General features: G+C 42.1%; 4 protein-coding genes across 4 annotated transcripts; 3 read left to right on the top strand and 1 right to left on the bottom strand.

Annotated features, from left to right (window-relative positions):
* The first annotated feature begins 70 nt into the window (after positions 1 to 70).
* psme3 (proteasome activator subunit 3) lies at positions 71 to 3,595 on the top strand. Its single transcript, XM_069704608.1, has 10 exons — positions 71 to 220; positions 1,169 to 1,201; positions 1,302 to 1,364; positions 1,559 to 1,663; positions 1,777 to 1,825; positions 1,917 to 2,035; positions 2,343 to 2,479; positions 2,598 to 2,652; positions 2,848 to 2,934; positions 3,039 to 3,595. Exons 1-10 carry the CDS (start codon positions 179 to 181, stop codon positions 3,117 to 3,119), a joined length of 771 nt encoding a protein of 256 aa, XP_069560709.1. The 5' UTR covers positions 71 to 178; the 3' UTR covers positions 3,120 to 3,595.
* A 1,714-nt stretch (positions 3,596 to 5,309) lies between these two features.
* g6pc1a.1 (glucose-6-phosphatase catalytic subunit 1a, tandem duplicate 1) lies at positions 5,310 to 7,913 on the bottom strand. Its single transcript, XM_069704603.1, has 5 exons — positions 7,531 to 7,913; positions 7,308 to 7,417; positions 6,723 to 6,828; positions 6,526 to 6,641; positions 5,310 to 6,378 (listed from the first exon to the last, which is right to left on the bottom strand). The coding sequence occupies exons 1-5, from the start codon at positions 7,746 to 7,748 to the stop codon at positions 5,858 to 5,860; spliced, it is 1,071 nt and encodes a 356-aa protein (XP_069560704.1). The 5' UTR covers positions 7,749 to 7,913; the 3' UTR covers positions 5,310 to 5,857.
* On the top strand, positions 7,782 to 11,807 carry g6pc1a.2 (glucose-6-phosphatase catalytic subunit 1a, tandem duplicate 2). The gene is made up of 6 exons (XM_069704602.1): positions 7,782 to 7,800; positions 8,861 to 9,101; positions 9,203 to 9,312; positions 10,180 to 10,300; positions 10,645 to 10,760; positions 10,850 to 11,807. The coding sequence occupies exons 1-6, from the start codon at positions 7,785 to 7,787 to the stop codon at positions 11,350 to 11,352; spliced, it is 1,107 nt and encodes a 368-aa protein (XP_069560703.1). The 5' UTR covers positions 7,782 to 7,784; the 3' UTR covers positions 11,353 to 11,807.
* Positions 11,808 to 13,829: 2,022 nt separating this feature from the next.
* LOC138624342 (zinc finger and SCAN domain-containing protein 2-like) lies at positions 13,830 to 17,685 on the top strand. The gene is made up of 3 exons (XM_069704454.1): positions 13,830 to 14,116; positions 14,527 to 14,703; positions 15,357 to 17,685. The coding sequence occupies exons 1-3, from the start codon at positions 14,002 to 14,004 to the stop codon at positions 17,351 to 17,353; spliced, it is 2,289 nt and encodes a 762-aa protein (XP_069560555.1). The 5' UTR covers positions 13,830 to 14,001; the 3' UTR covers positions 17,354 to 17,685.
* Positions 17,686 to 18,957: the final 1,272 nt, after the last annotated feature.

Raw genomic sequence — 18,957 nt, forward strand, 5'->3', positions numbered from 1 at the left:
AAAAAAAAAAAAAATAGACGGTGACGTTTCGCGCACGCGCAGTCAAATACAAGCGTCGCGCGCTATCGTCGTCATCTCTAAGCTCACAAAGTGTGGCTGACAAGTAGTAAGCCACACGTTTGCGAGTGAATTTAATGCCGCTAGGGACGATCGATCTCCGCATATTCGATCGCATAAAATGTCTTCGCTCCTCAAGGTGGACAATGAAATTAAAACCAAGGTGAGAGAATCGCGTCTTCGGGAAGCCGCGCGTGAAGTTGTTTTGGTTTTATCCGACGTTGTTTGTTTGCCAGTTTGCCTCGCGGGAGCGTGTTAGCCGCATTTCGGTAGCATAGCTCCGGTTTTTTTTTTTTTTTTTTTTTTTTTTTTTTTTTTTTTTTTTTTTTTTTTTTTTTTTTTTTTTTTTTTTTTTTTTTTTTTTTTTTTTTTTTTTTTTTTTTTTTTTTTTTTTTTTTTTTTTTTTTTTTTTTTTTTTTTTTTTTTTTTTTTTTTTTTTTTTTTTTTTTTTTTTTTTTTTTTTTTTTTTTTTTTTTTTTTTTTTTTTTTTTTTTTTTTTTTTTTTTTTTTTTTTTTTTTTTTTTTTTTTTTTTTTTTTTTTTTTTTTTTTTTTTTTTTTTTTTTTTTTTTAAGGCCGAGGCTAACGGGCAGCTACCGGGGGCTCACCGGCGTCTTTCCCGCCTTGCTTTTTCACGGTATACCTGTGAAACCGTCCCCGACAGGTGCTGCGTCGCGGTGACGTTAACCTTTCACGGTTGGAGGAGGAGGTGGGGTGGAGGTGGGTGGTGGTGGAGGAGGAGTAGTGGGTGGGGGGGGTGGAGGTTGCGTTTACAACGCTCGTGAAGTTTACGACCGGAAGACCACATGTACAAAAAAAAAAAAAAAAAAGGCCTGAGCTACCAAAGTTAGCTCCTCGTTATCATACCGGCGTTGAGTGTTTTTATTTTTATATTTAAACTCGTTTATTATCGTGACGCACCAGACACGTTTTACAGAGCACGCGGTGATAAATTAGACCACGCACACACAAAAAAAAACAAAAAACGAACTTCTCGATATGCAACGTGATCTCTTAATTAGATTTGAGCACGGCAATACAAAAAATTAATAAAAAATAAAATGCATTAAGTTTGTTGATCCCGTTCTGATATTTGGGAATGTGTTGTTACAGGTTGATGCTTTCAGGGAACGTATCACCTCAGAAGTAAGTGTCTGTTTACTTGTAAATATAAATATATATATTTATGTATTTCACAAACTGTTTTTCATGTAAGACTCTTTATTAAAACATGTGTTTCTTCCAGGCAGAGGATCTAGTCGCAAATTTCTTCCCAAAGAAGTTACTGGAGCTTGATCACTTTCTGAAGGTCAGTCACTTGTTCATCCAGCTGGATGTTATTTTCACACTAAGGTTTGTTGTTTCTCCCGGGAGACTCCTTTAAACTCTAAAGTGTAATAATATTAACGGTACATGTAGGCATACTTGTACTCTACCTTCGGGATAATAATTTAGTGTGTTTGGGTCAAATTATTTGAGAAATGCCTCTTTTTTTTTTTTTAGGATCCGAGCATAAACATCACTGAACTGAAGGAGATTCACTCGGAGATCAACCTGACGGTGCCGGACCCCATCTTGCTCTCAAACCTCCACGACGGACTGGATGCGGTGAGGCTCCGTTGTTTGTTTTGTTTTAAAGTTGTTCCTCACTACCTGCGATAATTACCGAGTGCAGATGAGAGAATTTGACGCCTCCGTTCTGTTGCATCTTTTTTTCGCAGCAAAATGCCAAAAAGAGGAAGCTGGATGACGGCGCCGGGGAGGACATGGGTCAGTACTCGGCAAAAACCAAAGAGCTGTGGAGCTGATGTTTGAGAGATAACCTTCTCTGCTTCCCCCCCCCTCCCTCCTTGTCTCCCAGTGACTGGCACCAAGGTCTTCGTCATGCCTGGAGGGATGATGAAGAGCAATGCAAACCTCGTTGACCTCATTGAGAAGGTCAAGCCAGAGATCTGGACACTCATAGAGAAATGTAACACAGTAAGTTAATGTCTTTAACTTTTGTCAAATATGTGTCGAGCTAATGACGACTTATTAATGAAACGGGAAGAACAAGAGATTCTTTCAGATTACAACTAATTTCAGTGACAGGTTCTTAAGTTACAGGTGCAAACTTTTAATTTATTTTTCTGGCACCATGGTTTAAAACTCCCAACATGCGAGTGGATGTAGGTTAATGTTAAAAAAGAAAAACCCATCCTGAGCACCACTTTGCAGTGAAGTCACGGCGACTGATGCCAGATGTCCCAGTCTGCTGTTTCTGAGCCCCGTTTTCTTTGCTCTGCAGGTTAAGATGTGGGTTCAGCTGCTCATCCCCAGGATAGAGGACGGCAACAACTTCGGCGTGTCGATCCAGGAGGAGACGGTAGCCGAACTCAGAACAGTCGAAGGGGAGGCAGCGTCTTACCTCGACCAGATATCCAGGTTTGTAGAAGTCCCAACCCTATCGCACCGAAATAAGGAATGACATTTTTGTCTGTCTTTAAAAAATAAAAAAAATTCTCCAAAATTGGTTCCTCATTGTTTTCTTCTTTACTTCTAGGTACTACATCACAAGGGCAAAGCTGGTTTCTAAAATAGCAAAATATCCACACGTGGTGAGTAAATATAATTTAGTATTGAGTCGTGATGTAACATTTTACGTGACCTCGATCACGGGCAGGATGCTAATGCAAATACACTTTATGTTAAATAACGTTGAGGAGATTTGATTAACCAGGTAATATATTAAAGAGAAGATGTACACTGAATATTAATATATAATAATAAAAAAAATGCTTCCCCCCAATTAGGAGGACTATCGGCGCACAGTAACCGAGATTGATGAGAAGGAATACATCAGTCTGAAGATCATAGTTTCAGAGCTGCGAAATCAATACGTATGTCGTCGTCTTCATCATCATCATCATCATCCATTCAAGTGCGTTTTTATTCCTCCTTTCAGCCGACAGCATGACTGACGTGTCTTTTGTTTTCTATCAAGGTAACATTACACGACATGATCCTGAAGAACATCGAGAAAATCAAGAGGCCTCGAAGCAGTAACGCCGAGGCACTGTACTGATGTCCATCCATCAACCCCCTAACCCCCCTCCCGCCCCCTCACCCCCACCGTCTCCCTGCCATGCCTGCCTGTTGAGCTGCAGTAGCCCGGCCCTTGTTCCGCAGGACTACAACTAGACATTCACCGACTTCAATACAATCAACGAACAGCCCAGTACAGAAAAAAAAAACATAGCTTCAATAGATGGACACATGCACATGTTTTTGTTTTAATTGTAAACTATATTTTTTTTTTCTCGTTTTAAACCTGTTGACGACGTAAATGTTTTCTCAGAGTTGGGGGCGATAGGTCATAGACGACGACAACAACAACAACAACAAAAAAGCGCTATGTATTTTTTAATTTTAATTAAACATTTTGTCCTCAATATATTTTGTGAATTTCCTTCATTTGTAGCTCGAGAGAAATATTCAGAGCAACGATGTTTTTGTCTTTAGACTCCCAACTGCGCCTGGAGGATTATGGTTTGTAGGATACGCAACACAAAAGCTGTTCCTCTTTCTCTGAATGTACAGTTGTAAAGATAATTAGATTTTTTTTTTTGGCCATGTTTTTGTTGCTTATTGAATAGCAGATTAAACTTGGTGCGCGTATCGAAATGCCAACGCAAACATGCAGTGATAAAATACAATACGTCTTAGGAATGAGGACAGCGTCTCCTCTTGACCTGCAGGTGTCGCTGTGGCTAACATCTACCACTTGTGTACATTCAAGCAACTTTGAGCTTATAAATGATCATTTAGTCTGCATTCATTGGAATGTTTACATGCAATATTCCCATTAAAAAGGTGCATTTATAGAACGGTAAGCAAAAGGCAGAAAGCACAAGACTCTTATGGTAAAGATGCAAGTGAAGTTTACATAACATTTCTTTTTTTTATCCAAATTTCTTATTTGCCAGAATAATTTAAGTAATTAAAAAAAATAAAATACTTGCTTTTCTATGTGGAAAACAACGTCCTTTACATGATAACGTTTGTCCCATTTTCCTCCAATCTGACGTTTTTCTGGCTACTACAGCGTTTCACATCACAATGCGGTCAAACATCCAACATGAGGGCACTGTTGATGTAAACAGTTACTCAATGTCCCTGACGCAGTTGTGAATCATGTTCCTGCTGCCCCCACCCACCCCTACACATCCTGCGGCCTGCCCATATAGAGCAGCGCCATATAGATGTAACCGCGGGAGATAAGCAAGGGAAATGACCACGAGAGATAGAAAAGGGAGACGTGGGATTCGCTGGTGGGAAAATTATGTCATCGAAAGTCTCACGTTTCCCTCTCACCTGGACCCTGTACAGTTTCAGAGATTAACCATGTTTTCAGTACGTTTTTAAGCACAATTTTTCTTTTTCCTAAAATAATGCCATGAATAGTTTTTTATTTATCAATTAACGTCCACAGAAAAACCACAATTTATATATATATATATATATATATATATATTTTTTTTTTAAAGCTATTTGGCAGTTAGGTTTTTTCAAGCATCCTGTGAAGTCGCCACAATTCTTCAGTGGATTTAATCTGTCTCTGTGTCCTCTGACTCTTCACGTCATTACAGATTAATATGGAGATCAGCACTCTGTGGGGGTTAAGTCACCTTTTTAATCTTGTTATTGAAGATGGCTCTTTATGACTCTGGCTGGATGTTTAGTTGAAATCTTTGGACCTCCCTGATGGATAAATATCTCAATATCTAAAGTGATTGCCCAGTAACTGTACTATAAATATTAAACTTTTAGGTGAGAGGTGAAAAAGCCAACAGGATAATCTTGTCCTCTGATCTCCTTCATATGACAGTATCGGTTTATCATCTGATTATCTGAATTACAGAGGTGTGTCTAATGTAACGCGATAGTGCTGATCTCTGTACGGTTCATCCAAAGCTCGTTTGATATGTCGCTCGAACAATATCTACTACTTTAAAAAGCCTGCAGGGACACACGTGGTGTCTGCGAGGCTCCCTGACCTTTGACCCTCTGCGCCTCCTTTAAAAGGCTGCGTGAAAGTCAGTGTCACTATGTGGGACCGCCGAGTGAATGGAGCATGCTGTGGTTAATATTTAATGGTTGTTCTTGCCAGAGAATTAATCAGTATCAGTTAGAGTTGTTCTGAGAAACGCGACAGGGCAGCACTGCACTTCTAGATATAAAATACACTTCGTAGAAAGCAAATGATTCTAAAAAAAAAAAAAAAATTGCTTTTATTTGCTGGAAGAGCACTTTTGTTTTCTGAGGTCCTGTATTACTTGTATAAAAATCCATCTCTTTTTAACAACTATATACTTCTGTTGACATTACATGATCTTGCAATGTGTGCAGACCCTTATTTCTGCATCTATTTTGTCCTAAACATAAAGATTAGTCAGTACTTGAAGTTGACTAAATGTAATTTAAAGGTGCAATTGGGACAAACACAAACTAATTTGATCCCTATTGGTGTTAATTATGTATTTTAGTTATAACAGCAAATATACATTTTCAAATGTATTTCTATAAAGAAATAATTTCACATTTTAGATTTTAGTGCAACAGAGCATTTAGTCTCAGCAACAAAAGATTTTTCCCAAAATATCAAACGACAGTAAATACTCCTTTTAGGAACAGATAATCAGTTAAATGATATTGTCCTAAAACTCTAAACATCCTCATGTCTTAAAAACAAGAAGAGACAAGCCCAGTAAATATGGAAAAATTTAACTGGTGACTGACGTTAAACTACAAGTGTGACCTAAATCACCACAGCTTGTCCTCTTTCTGTCCCTTGAAAATCCTGCAGAGAGCCCACGGCACCACAGTGGTCGGGATTAAAAGTGCAACTGCACTCTTACCGAAAGACAAGACATAGAAAGTCTTCAGGTTCTCAGAGGAGAAGGTCCATCTGTCCAACAGCTGGAGCAGAAACAAGGAGACGACGATACACCCCAGCTTGAAAGTGGCACTCGTATTCTTCTCCTTCTTCTTCTCGGTGCCGTTGTTGTGGAGCGGCGAGTGCAGGCCCAGGCCCAGGCCGAACAGGGTGCCCATGTTGCGCAGGAGGCTGGCGAAGGGCGTGCTGTCCAGGTGGACCCACTCGGGCCTGACGCACCACTTCTGGGATTTCTCCAGGGTCCACAGCAGGTCCACGCCCAGAGCTTTGAGCAGGACGTAGAAGCCGACAGCGAAGGAGGTCAAGAAGAGGGTCGTGTAGAAGTACCTGCTCATGCTGGCGCTGTAGATCCATTTCTTCTTGGAGACAGAATCAGCTACCAGCACACCTGAGACAAACACAGAGAGTAGGGTCCATCAAACAGTGGCAACACATAGCATGTTAATGAAGCCCAGTGGGACAAGACAGATACAGAGGAATTATTATTTTTTTTTTCACATACGACTCATGATACGAATCATTTAGGTAAACCGACCTGTGATGACTCCGGCGATAACCTGGTGTGGGAAGTGTGCAGCCATGTAGACCCTGGACATGCAGACCACCAGCTCCACCAGGACCATCAGAGTCCACAAGATAATCTGCAACAGTCTGACAGAGTGAAATCTGAACGTGAGACTCCCGAGAGACGGTTTTCAAAGGCATAAGATGATTGCGTTACCACGGGCTCACCTGTAGAGTAAAGGGGGACATTGTTTTTCTGTTGCTATGGAGAGCAGCGCTGTTACCATCACGTACCAGACCCCGGCTGCACCCATAGCATGACCTGAGGGGCTTCCTGCAAAGGCACAGACTTGGGTTTAATATTCTTAAATTTATTGTGAAGCTTGTTGAAGCATATTAGCACAAACTCCAATTAAAAAATTTTTTTTAAAAAATCTTATTTTGCATGTAGCACCTTAATTTATACAGTAATCCATTATCTGCAGCTGCCATACACATATATTGGTGAAAGAGTACATTCCACCTCTGCATATATTCAAACTTATGTGCAAAAGAAAATCAGAGCAAATGCAATCACTAAATCACAAATAGATAAAACCACAACAAAAGACTAAAGGTACTGGAGTTTATAACCTATTTATCACACTTGAAACCATTTATGGGAAGCACTGCAGATATGGTCTGTCAATGAAGTCTTAACCAGGCCAATAGTTCACTGTGTCAAATAAATATTCTCCAGTAACTGACCGAATCAATCAATTGCCCTGGAAAAGACAGTCATCATGTGACATACAGGTCTGTCCTGAACTCTACCTGGTCCAGTCTCACATGTGATGGGGAACTGCTGCAGAGAGGGTGCCGGTCCAGGACCATAAAACCGGGTCTCACGAACCCACCAGTAGGGTCTCTCCCCGGAAAGAACCCTGCCATGGAGACACGAAATAACTCTTAATACTGTTCCCTCCGTATTGTTTTTTTTTTTTAAATTTATTTTTTAAGGTTTGCATTTCCCTGGACTGTCTGATTATCTGATTACCACTTCAGCACCAAGTTGAGCCAGTCTCCGATGACGGCCACCCAGATGAGCCGGAGCCCCGTGTCCCTGCGTAGGTGGAACCAGATTGGGAACAAGCAGAAGAAGGTGGTGTGCAGATCCGCCACCGTGGACGCCAGGCCGAACAGCCCCTCGTAGCTGCTGTACCCGGTCTGCAGATGGACCGCCAGCTCGACCCCCCAGCTGTGGAGAAGATCCATGATGCCGCAAAACCTCAGACCCGGGTCCGAGGGAGAATGCACCGATTCTGGGGTGGTTTGTCTTGTTTCGTCGGGTTACGGTTTCTGCCAAACTCTCTCAGGCTGTCCCCCCTTCTGCTCCAACACTGTTGCGATTCCCACTGGACTTTACTCAAGGCTACCAAATTTGTTTGCCTTTGGGACAGTGCAGACAGGATATTTAACCTTTACACCTCTGCTAAAAAAATCCGTGGCCGCAGAGATCAGCTGCCTTGGACAGATCCCACATCTCTAGGAAACTTTTTTCTCTCCGATCAGAGAGAAATGAAGTCGCTCCTGTTCCAACTCCAAACCAAAATATTGTGAAATCCATTTACCTTCTTTGTCCCATGGATATAGTCTTATTGTATCTCGTGCTTGTGCTTGGGACCAAAATGTAAGAGTAACTGACATTTTTCCAAAATGCACAGATGTGGATAAAACACGAGCTCGTCCCTACACAGACCTGTATGTCATAACACAGCTGTAACTTGTGCACCACCTGAAACCTGCTTCTTTTTTGTTTTCCCTGTTCAGCTTCTACTCAGCTCAAACCCAATCATTTAATCATTGATTTCCTTATGTAACCTACAGACCTACATCGTTTCCAACCAGTGGGATGTTTTCACCAATTCATCAGAAAAAAAAAAAAAAACCCAACCAATTACATAACTGAGAAATAATTAGTCATGAATTATCCAAAGAAACGTCGAGAGAAATGAACAAGAGAAATGCCAATATTTAAAAATATGTTGCAAGAAGGAAATCTCACTCTGTAAACTTAGGTCATAATTGTGAAAGATAACTGTCGATCAATTGACTTCCGTTCCTCTTGTGCTTCGTACAGTAATTCATCGACGAACACACAAAACTGCTCCGCTATCTCGTCGGCTTGTTTTTTGTGTGACATACCTCCCAAACTCCCAGTGTTTTATTACACATGTGTAAGGTCCAAAGATCAGCGTGAGCATGCGTTTGGGTGGTGGGTCCCTCCGGTATAAAACCTACCAGCTGTGTCACTGACAGCAACAGTCCTGCTTTTTTTCCCCCCCTCCCACATCACCAGGCTGAGATTTTCTCTACCTCTATCATAGGGTCAAAGATGATGAATGCCGTAATGGACGCCGTACAGGGTTTAGGGGTGAGCAGCACGCACTACCTGCAGACCAACTACAAAGACGCGCAGGGCTTGTTTCTGTGGGTGTCCTGGGCGGCGGACCTCAGGAACACCTTCTTCATCTTCTTCCCTCTTTGGTTCCACCTGCGGTCCTCCGTGGGCATCAAGCTCATCTGGGTGGCTGTGATCGGAGACTGGCTGAACATGGTGTTTAAATGGTGGGTCGAATGTTTTTCTTTAAACTGACGAAAAGCAAAATCATGCAAAATCTTCTTGTTTTAGACTATAACAGAGCGCACGTTGCTGCGGTCTTCTGCAGGATCCTGTTTGGGGAGAGGCCGTACTGGTGGGTCCACGAGACGGCTCATTACGCAAACACCGTTCGACCTACGGTTGAGCAGTATCCCATGACCTGCGAGACCGGGCCAGGTGAGAAGGGTCACTACGCGATGCACGGCTGCTGCAGTAACCTGCTTCCAGTTCTTCCCGCTCTCCACGTGCAACTCCTGAAGTATTGTTTGGTGTGCAATTTAACTTAACAGAATCTAATTGAGCTGTTTAAGCAGGACCCATCTAAAGATCTGCCTGATGTCAGATCATTATGCTTTCATAGTGCACAATACGAAAATAAAGTTAGGAATTTCCAAATAACAAACCATTTGCTACACAGTGAACTGGAAGCTTTTGGAGCTTGTGCACAGTTGCCTGATTCCTTCCTTTGAACTACATGTTTTGTCTGTAATCAGTTTTGCAAATTTTTACTGAGTACCAAAACAACACTGTACAAACAGTTCAGTATAAGTAGTAATTATCATATGTTGTATTAAATTGTTGCACACATTTCCAGTTGTTTCTTTAAAAAGTTTCCCTCGCTTTCTCTAAAATATTAAATAGTTTGTCAATTACAATTTTAGAGGTTTAAAAAGTATATAATCGTTTGTTAGAACTGCTGACAACTCAGACACATGTAACACCAACCAGACATTGTTTGTTTTAGAGGTTTTATATCGTATTTTATGATCTTGTTGTGTGGCTTTAAATGGAAAATCTTAATTTGATTAACAGTAACTACAGCTGTCAATTAAATCTCGTTCAGTAAAAAGAATGAATAGTCAAGTAAAATATAAGTTGCCTAAAATTGAACGTAAGTCCTCCTCAATGATCCATTCAGTCACAAAGATTTTAAAACAACAGAAAACAATAACTGAACAGTTGTCTGTCTTACTCTTTTTTTTTTTTTTTAAATAATAAGGCTCGACGTGATACATCTCCACTCTCTCTCTCTGGGTTTTCTAGGCAGCCCGTCCGGCCACGCCATGGGAGCCGCCGGGGTCTACTACACCCTGGTGACCTCCATCCTCGCTATCATGACCAGCAAGAAGAAACATGGAAGCAAGAAATCCACAAAGAAAGAGTGGTGAGTCAGAAAAACACCGAGAGAATCTACCAAAGCAACTTCGGCTCGTCTCTCTTGCCGCCACCGACGTCAGCGTTGTTTACCGTTTTCCTTCTACGGATCTTATCGTTCTGGACACACTATCTTGTTCTGTGCTGTGGTTGATCATTGACTTCGAGGAGCTATTTGGTTGGGAAAAAAAAAAAGAAAGGTGGTTGGTTTGTTTTGATGTGCAGGAAGCTGCCAAGAATAACTGCGTGTGTTGATTATTATATTGCTTTCCTTTTGAGGCCTGACTGATTTGAACCTTTGATGCACCGTGAGTTCTGGATTTACCGAAATCGAATGAATTTGTATTTTAGCAGGTATCTGAAAGCCGTTCTGTGGACGCTGTTTTGGGCAGTCCAGGTGTGCGTGTGTCTCTCCAGGGTCTTCATCGCTGCCCACTTCCCCCACCAGGTCATTGCTGGTGTTATCGCAGGTCAGTGTTGACATTGTTTTCTTGAATTCCCCACGAGGAACAGACCATCGTTAGTTTATGTCAAGCTAATACTCTTTAACGCGTCCTAGGTATGATCGTGGCCGAGGCCTTCAACAGAACTCAGTGGATCTACAGCGCCAGCATGAGCAGGTACTTCTACACGACCCTCTTCTTGACCTCCTTCGCTGTCGGCTTCTACGTCCTGCTCAAAGCTCTGGGCGTGGACCTGCTGTGGACCCTGGAGAAAGCCCAGAAGTGGTGCGTCAGGCCCGAGTGGGTCCACCTGGACAGCACGCCCTTCGCCAGCCTCCTGCGCAACATGGGCACCCTGTTCGGCCTGGGCCTGGGCCTGCACTCGCCGCTCTACACCGAGACCAAGAAGAGCAGCAGCACGTTGGTGAAAGCGGGGTGCGTCGTCAGCTCCCTGTTCCTGCTGCACCTGTTCGACTCCTTCAAGCCTCCCACGCACTCCGCGGTCCAGTTCTACCTGCTGTCCTTCTGTAAGAGCGCCACCGTGCCGCTGGTCACCGTCAGCATCATCCCGTACTGCGTCAACCGAGCTCTGAGCCTGCAGAACAAAAAGGGAGTGTGAGCGACAACCTCAGGTTAAAAAAAAATAAATAAAAAGACTAATGAGATGGAAAGTGCAGCTCTCTTCCTGTTATAAAAAAAAAGAAAAGAAAAACTTTCTTCTGGTGCGTTCTGCATTCACACGACCGACGGATCCTTCAGGAAAAGCTTTGAGATCAATGGGAAAATGTGTGGACCCTGAACTCTGAACACTGTGACACAACCTGAAAGCACTATCCAGGACGCCCAGGGGCACTTACAAAAGAACTATTTAGAATTTTGCAAAACATGATAATTACAGTTTTTTCCGAGTGCCGGGAAAAGACAAACAAACTCAAGTCTGGCGATGAATAGTTGCTCAACAGTCACTCACACCTTTGATATAGTTCAACAAAAATAGTTGTGTATTTTTAAATGTTATAGAATGTATTTTTGTCAATGTTTGGAATATTTTATAATAAAAACCTTGAAAATGTATTATATGACATTTTTGTTTAACAAAGTGAGATTACACTGGAAATACTTTTAATATCTGGCCGATGTGTTGTTTTGAATGTGTGTGAACAAATAGTCTAAACTTCTACATAAACATGATATCAAATTTTCACAAAAATATTACACTTGGTCATTATCATTATTATTATCAATAATAATTATCATTGGCTGGTAGCAAACAGCTATTTGGCTAACGTTAATTGGCACCTAAAATGTTTAGCGACAACTGAACTTCAAAAACAACAAAGTTAAACGTGAATATTTTATATTTTGGGGGGGAAGTTGTACTTTATGAATGATCAGACATCTCGTGACTGGAAAAAAAAACGTGAGCCTCCAGGATTAGCAGGTAAAATTGGAATTAGGTGTTTTCAACCGATGAGATGAACATCAGGTGTGAGTGAGTTTTATTTAAATAACGGGGAACTATTTGAGCATCTCAGCATCATCACAACACATGTTTTGGAAGGATATCATGGCACAAAGAGAGGAGATTTCTGAGGGAAAATGTGAACACCCTCTATAAGAAAGAAAGTGGAGCGACCAGTCAGCGTCATCAGTGATGACCCAAATTATTTACATTTTGCTTTTCCGTTTCATTCATTAGAAATGCACACAACCTCCTCCAGAAATCACAAGTCCCCATTTTGGGGATATAAATCATTAACTCAGCCCTCTGGCCTTTAGCCTGACATGACACAGATCCACACGTCATACAAGTGTCTGCGTGTCCGTCACTGCGCAACGTTGAAAGATTGAACATTCAATATTTGTCTTTTTGTGGTTTGCAAAATACATGCGTGGTATCTGTGATTTGTGTGTCACAACGGTGACGTTTGTGACCCAGACAGTATGACATGTTTTAGTGAAACTCAACTGATGCCAATGAAGCGTTCCTGTGTCAAAGTTATTTACATAGAGAAATGTTTGTGGTGCAGTTTGATGGACAAAATGTACAAGAACTTTTCTAGCACACTTTCAGAGCATGCACCCCCCCCCCTCTCCCGTTTGCTATAACCAAAGTATTTATAATGTCTCTCGAGTTCGGTGGCATCATCTTACTTCACACCATTCATGTATTTGATGGTATGCAATTTTTTTTTAATGTCCTGGCAATTTCCTTTATTTTTGTAATGTTCTACTATTTCTTTAATTTTTTTTATATATAATTATTTTTGTATTATTTTACAACTATCTTTGGAAAGTTTTGTGGAATTTGACCTATTTATTTGTTGATCTTTGGTTGTTTTTTTTTAAATTTAAGGTGCATTCAACAGTGAAAGGTTGAAGTTAAGAAGTGCAGATTTAATAAAACATGCGTGCATTATAGATTACTTCATGGGAAAATGAGAGACATATATCTTATTGTCTTGTTGCATAGAAGTGAATTTTGTAATTTTTTTATTTTGTGTCATACCATTAAAATGATCCATCCAAAATGACATGCGATAATACCAAATGTAAACAAAGACCTGCAACAATTTACATTCGCGCTCCAAAGAAGCTCAAACTGCAGCTTGCAGAAATAATTCACCAGAAAAAAAAAAAAAAAAAAAGTAATAATATTTTTTTATTCAGAAACCCAAAATAAATGTAGCTTTACAAAAAGGAAGAGTACTCTGACGGTGTGAAAATGTCCCTTTTTGCTAATTTCAACATAATCCAAGAAATGTTATCACGAATGGGTTCATTTACATACCACTTTAATGTACCTGGTAACGGTGGGAGCGATTTGAACTTTATACAGCCTACTCCAAATGTATCATTTATTTATTTAGTATATTTTGAATTAAATATCCAACTCTGCAATTTAACGAACAAAAGCTTTAAATTAAAACGTAGAATGTTTTCCACGGAGATTAAGTCACTGGAAAACAAAAAGTTGTCCTGAATACAGTATTTCAGTAAATGTACTTGTAACGTCGACGTGCGGTGCAGAAGGGGGCGCTGTTGCGCCACCAGCCGTAACCGAAGACCGTATGCGCAAAGTCTCCCCGTTTGTAGGAGCAGAAGAAGGCGATCAGCGGAAGCAGTATGGCTCCTCTGCAACACATGCCTGCGTCTCTTAGACCCCCCAAAAAATGTCAGTTTTCGAGCCTCATGAAATGATATCTGCGGGTGTCGAAGCTGCAAAATGTTCACGGACTGAAGAAGAAAAGGACCTCGTCGGTCGGTCATGTCTAAAATGCGCGCGGTTCGCGTTCTGGTCGCCGAGAAACTGGCGGCAGCTGCGGAGGAGATCTTCGCTGCTGTGGAGAGGATGATAACAGAGAGGATGATGGACACGTCAGGTTTGTAAACAACAACAACAACAACAACAACTTTTATAAGAAGTGGGGTTTTATTTCAGTCAGTCAACCTCTTATTTCTCCTCTGAGGCCACCTACCTACTTTTGACTTTTTATGACTTTCCCTATTTTAGCAAAATATATATATATATATATTTTTTTACTGTAAAAAAATAAATAAAAAAAATCGTTGATATCTTCAGCTCACGAAGACAAATGTGTGATGAAATTACACCTGGTCTTTAATGAGAAACAAAGCAGTTTTCTTTGGAAGAACAGTTTTTAAAAGACTTAAGAACAACATTTCCTATAAATAAAACCACAGATTTCCTTTAGAATATTATAATTTCATATCCTTTTTTTTTTTTCCCCCTTGTGCCTTTTTAATTTTCCTTCCCTCCTTTTCCCCCCAGAAATGTCGCCTGAACAGCAGAAGGCAGCCGTACACCAGCGGCTGTCGGCGGTGGCCGACGAGATATTTCGCATCCTGGAGGCGATGATGGGTGAATGTGAGGCGGAGGTTTCTCGCTCCCATCAGGAGCACCGACGTCACTGCAAAATGAAAACCGAGACACATTCACACACAACGGGTAAACAGTGTTTATATTGAATATATATAGATTGGGATACGAGCCTTAACTGGAAAAACATAATTTTTTGCATAATCTTGGGAGCAATTTCTTCCCTTCGATGACAGTTTTTTTTTTTTTTTTTAGAGATATTGAGACCTTTTTACTCCCCTTAATTTCCTACACTGATTGTCCCCGATTTGGTTTCCTTTTGTTATTTTTAACTATTAGTATTTTCATCAATTATGAGATACATGAATGTCCAATTCAAGCAGCGAAATGAATGAAAATAGTAATGAGTACATTGCATTGTGGGAAAAATTAAACAAGCTGCATGATGTGATACCTCAAATGATTGAAAAAAATCCTGTGCAGTTCATAAAAATTGATTTATTTAGTTCTTCGTTCCTGGTTAGAATTTCTTTTGGTACAAGTTTTTTTTAGCCATAAGAGTGATTCGGTGAATTTGTGACGTACTTAACTGCCTTTAAAGTTATTCAAAAATTATTCAAAGGCTTTATTTATTGTTTTTTTGACCAAAATAAATGCAGATGTTTTCCTTTGTTTGTACTTCATGCACGTCGTAAGAAAACATTATCACTGCCTTTGGTGTTGTATTTATTGTCGTTTACTTTATTTCAGTGCTGAATTTTCGCTTCGATCTTTCCTTTCAGACAAAGCGCCACTCTTTGGATCGGACTGTGAAAAGAACATTTCCTCGGAGCAGCAGGAACGTGAGCAGAGCCGGCGCTTCAGCCCAGTTCGTAAGGACGCAGGTACAGAGATCGACTCCGGGTTCGTCAACGGTAAGAAGTCACATCTTCACCGAACACAAGTAGAGAAGGGAACCTCAACAGTGATGGAAACAGAGACGGAGGGAGAGAAGTGTGGTGTGCCCCCTGGTGGCCAGGAGGCTCTATTAACAAAATCTTCAGACGCCGGGAGTGAAGATAACAGTAGTGATAAAGATGTAAATCAGAAACTGCTTAAATCCAGCAAAAGAAGAACAACTCTGAGAGAAAACGAGATTGCGGATTGTTGCAAAATGTGTGCAAAGTCTCTCCAGAAAGGTGTCGCCGTGAAGAAAAGGAAAAAGCGTCACAAGAGTACAGCTACAACAAACAAGAGCCAAAACATGGGACGCAGTCGCTGCAGAGTTTGTGGGAAGTTTTTCCGGTACAAACGCTCTTTTCTCAAACACGCGCTGACGCACGAGCGGACCGCGGATCTGTGCGGAGTCTGCGGGAAACACCTGGAGTCCGGCGAGCGACTGAAGACGCATTTAAAAACACACAACGAGGAAAAGAATCAAACGGAGGACAAACAGTCGGACGCCGAGAGCAAAGAGGAGGGAAGCGATAGCGACGACGGAGACAAAGACGAGACCAAAGAGGGATCCTGTTTCCAAAAAACAGAGTCAAAACCAAAACTTGGGGGATGTAAGAACAGGGATTTATCCGATCTGAAATACCGCTGCAAAGTTTGTGACAAGTCTTTCTGCTACAGAGCCTCTTTTGTGAAACACGTGCAGGAACACAAGAGCGACGCGGATGTGTGCGGCCTGTGCGGGAAGCGTTTCGAGGCCGAGGAGAGCTTGAGGCTCCACCTGAGCCGAGCCGCGGGACCGAGTCGCGGCAGAGTTTGCGGAAAGTTTTCCCGCCGCTGCCGTTCTTTCCTGAAACACGCGCTGAAGCACGAGCGGACCGCCGACCTGCGCGGCGTCTGCGGGAAACACCTGGACTCCGACGAGCATTTACAAACGCACGAGGAGGAGAACGGCTGCCGGGACGACGAACGGCCGGAGGCGGAGAGCTCCGACGGCGAGAGCAAAGAGGAGGGAGGCGACGAGGACTGGGAGAAAAGCGAAGGAAGTGACAGCGGTGAGGGAGAGGAGGGCGGAAAAGAGACGACGGAGGCAAAAAACAAACCGAAGCAATCGAAGCACGAGGATTCCTCCCACCTGAAACACCGCTGCAGAGTTTGTGGCAAGTCTTTCTGCTACAGAGCCTCCTTCTTGAGGCACGTGCAGGAAGACGAGCGGGACGCCGATCTGTGCGGCGTGTGCGGGAAACGCTTCGAGAGCGAGGAGAGCCTGAAGCTCCACCTGCAGACCTACGTCAGGACCAACGACTGCGAGGTCTGCGGCAAACATTTCGACGGCCTCAAGCAGCTGGAGACGCACGCGAGGACCCACACGGGGGAGAAGCCGTTCGTCTGCAGCGTCTGCGGCAAAGCCTTCGCCCAGAACGGAAACCTGATGGGACACATGAGGGTCCACACGGGCGAGAAGCCGTACGCCTGCAGCGTGTGCGGCCAGAGCTTCAGCTTCAAGGAGTACATGCGGGCGCACATGAGGATCCACACCGGGGAGAAACCCTTCCTCTGCAGCGTGTGCGGGAAAGGCTTCAGACAGCGGGGCACGCTGAAGACGCACACCATGATCCACACGGGGGAGTCCACGCACCGCTGCCTCGTCTGCGACAAGAAGTTCTACAAGAGCGGCGCCCTGAAGATCCACATGAGGTCCCACACGGGGGAGAAGCCGTATCTGTGCAACGTGTGCGGGAAAAGCTTCACCGCCGGCGGCTCGCTGACCAAACACATGGGCGTCCACGACGGACGCACCGCCGCGGCGTCTTCGGCGAAGACTTCCCGAGGAGGGACGACCTGAAGGGACACGCTCGGACTCACGGGGACGAACGCGCCCGGCTCGCCGGTCTCTTAACGCTTGCCGTTTTAAAAAGGAAGCGAATGGGCTTTCCGTTCATATGGAACGAACCAGATCAAACCGTTTTGATAATTTGGCAGTTTTGGACGTCATATTTCCAATCCTCTGTTTGGGCTGTTTTCTGAGAGTTTATAGTATTTATATGTATTGTTGTTATTCTGTCATTCTTAAACCGTTTGAACTTTCATCATTGACTATTCTCCTCATATTTAATCCAACTTATTACAAGTCATGTTTTATGTTTTTTAACCTCGATATTTTATGTTCTACGTGGTGTTGCTCTTTTTTTTTAAAATTTAATTTTTTTAAAAATATATAAGTCAAACAACTGATCATTATATTGCGGCCCTAATGTCATTTTTTGAGTACAAAGCTTGATTCAGGACGTGGTTTGCCAAATATTTAATCAGAATTGTTCAGTACTTTTTGGTTCTCAGAAACTGTTCATATGGGATGCATATTTAAATAATGAATTGGTGCTTTTAAATCCTTTATTATTGGACAAGTTAAACAAAGTTAGGAGCGTTTATATTTTTTTTAAGTGCAATTTTAGTTAAAGTAACATCACCCTGAAGCACTCGATAAATTCCCTGCTGACAAAAACCTTCATATAGACTCTGGTGAGCACCGAAGTCTCTCACATAAAGCAGAATTTAATGAATTTTGGACGTTTTAGGAAAAGACGAAGATCGCAGACAAGGAGAAACCAGACCGTGTCACAGATCTCATTTTAAACACAATTTATTTTTCTGCTTAAATAATTACTTGGATCATCCAGTGTAGGCTATGTTGGTTCGTCATACATGTTGGTACCAGATTTATCATCAACAATGGATGCTTGGGGTGGATTTGTATGAAAAAAGACACCAAAAAAATATTTACACTTGAAACAGCAAATCCCATTTTTAACAGCGTGATTCGAGCCGTTGGTAGAAAGAATTAAATTTGTGTAAAAATGAGATTCTCTCTTCTCGTGTAAATACAACCAATTAAAGAAATTAAAAGTCGTCAAACCGTCAAAATAAAAGCAGTCCCCTTGTTAAAACCACAGTAGACCTAAAAGCATAAACTTGCACGTCTAGTATGCATGATGGGCTTACAGATAGACAGGTTTTATTTCATGTTAACACACACACACACACACACACACACACACACACACACACACACACACACACACACACACACACACACACACACACACACACACACACTTCGGAGCTAACGTAATGTGCCAGTCTGCAAGGTTACGTTTGGGGACGCCATCAGTACTTTCCTGTTAAGAGTGAAGCGTTGCCATGGCGCCACATGAACGTGGAGTGCGTGTTGACGCTTGTAAAAACAAAATTAAAACAGTTATAGATGACAGATGTTTGGGTTATTATGAGTGCTCACGCAGACAGAAGTACCATCAAACCCTCTCTAATTGTATTACAGTGCTTTTGAATTAGGAGGGAAAAAAAAAACCAAAAATAGGAAAGCGTTAAAAATAAAGTGACGTCACATGCAGCAAAAAAATATCGTTTCTCTTGAGGACAAAGAAATGT

This window comes from Brachyistius frenatus, unplaced genomic scaffold (assembly GCF_029030835.1).
Source record: "Brachyistius frenatus isolate BFR_SWC_R1_liver_20210118 unplaced genomic scaffold, ASM2903083v1 Contig_51, whole genome shotgun sequence".
Classification (NCBI taxonomy): domain Eukaryota; kingdom Metazoa; phylum Chordata; class Actinopteri; family Embiotocidae; genus Brachyistius; species Brachyistius frenatus.

Bases quoted from the DNA above. Each gene is read 5' to 3' on its own strand.
- g6pc1a.2 (XM_069704602.1), top strand. The intron at 10,301-10,644 runs GTGAGTCAGAAA...GTATTTTAGCAG, and splicing joins AAATCCACAAAGAAAGAGTG to GTATCTGAAAGCCGTTCTGT. The intron at 10,761-10,849 runs GTCAGTGTTGAC...AACGCGTCCTAG, and splicing joins CATTGCTGGTGTTATCGCAG to GTATGATCGTGGCCGAGGCC.
- LOC138624342 (XM_069704454.1), top strand. From the start codon at position 14,002: ATGTCTAAAATGCGCGCGGTTCGCGTTCTGGTCGCCGAGAAACTGGCG. The intron at 14,117-14,526 runs GTTTGTAAACAA...TTTTCCCCCCAG, and splicing joins GAGGATGATGGACACGTCAG to AAATGTCGCCTGAACAGCAG. The intron at 14,704-15,356 runs GTAAACAGTGTT...CTTTCCTTTCAG, and splicing joins GACACATTCACACACAACGG to ACAAAGCGCCACTCTTTGGA.
- g6pc1a.1 (XM_069704603.1), bottom strand. From the start codon at position 7,748: ATGGATCTTCTCCACAGCTGGGGGGTCGAGCTGGCGGTCCATCTGCAG. The intron at 7,418-7,530 runs GTAATCAGATAA...TCTCCATGGCAG, and splicing joins CTCAACTTGGTGCTGAAGTG to GGTTCTTTCCGGGGAGAGAC. The intron at 6,642-6,722 runs GTGAGCCCGTGG...TCACTCTGTCAG, and splicing joins TGTCCCCCTTTACTCTACAG to ACTGTTGCAGATTATCTTGT.
- psme3 (XM_069704608.1), top strand. From the start codon at position 179: ATGTCTTCGCTCCTCAAGGTGGACAATGAAATTAAAACCAAG. The intron at 1,664-1,776 runs GTGAGGCTCCGT...TTTTTTTCGCAG, and splicing joins TCCACGACGGACTGGATGCG to CAAAATGCCAAAAAGAGGAA. The intron at 2,653-2,847 runs GTGAGTAAATAT...CCCCCCAATTAG, and splicing joins TAGCAAAATATCCACACGTG to GAGGACTATCGGCGCACAGT.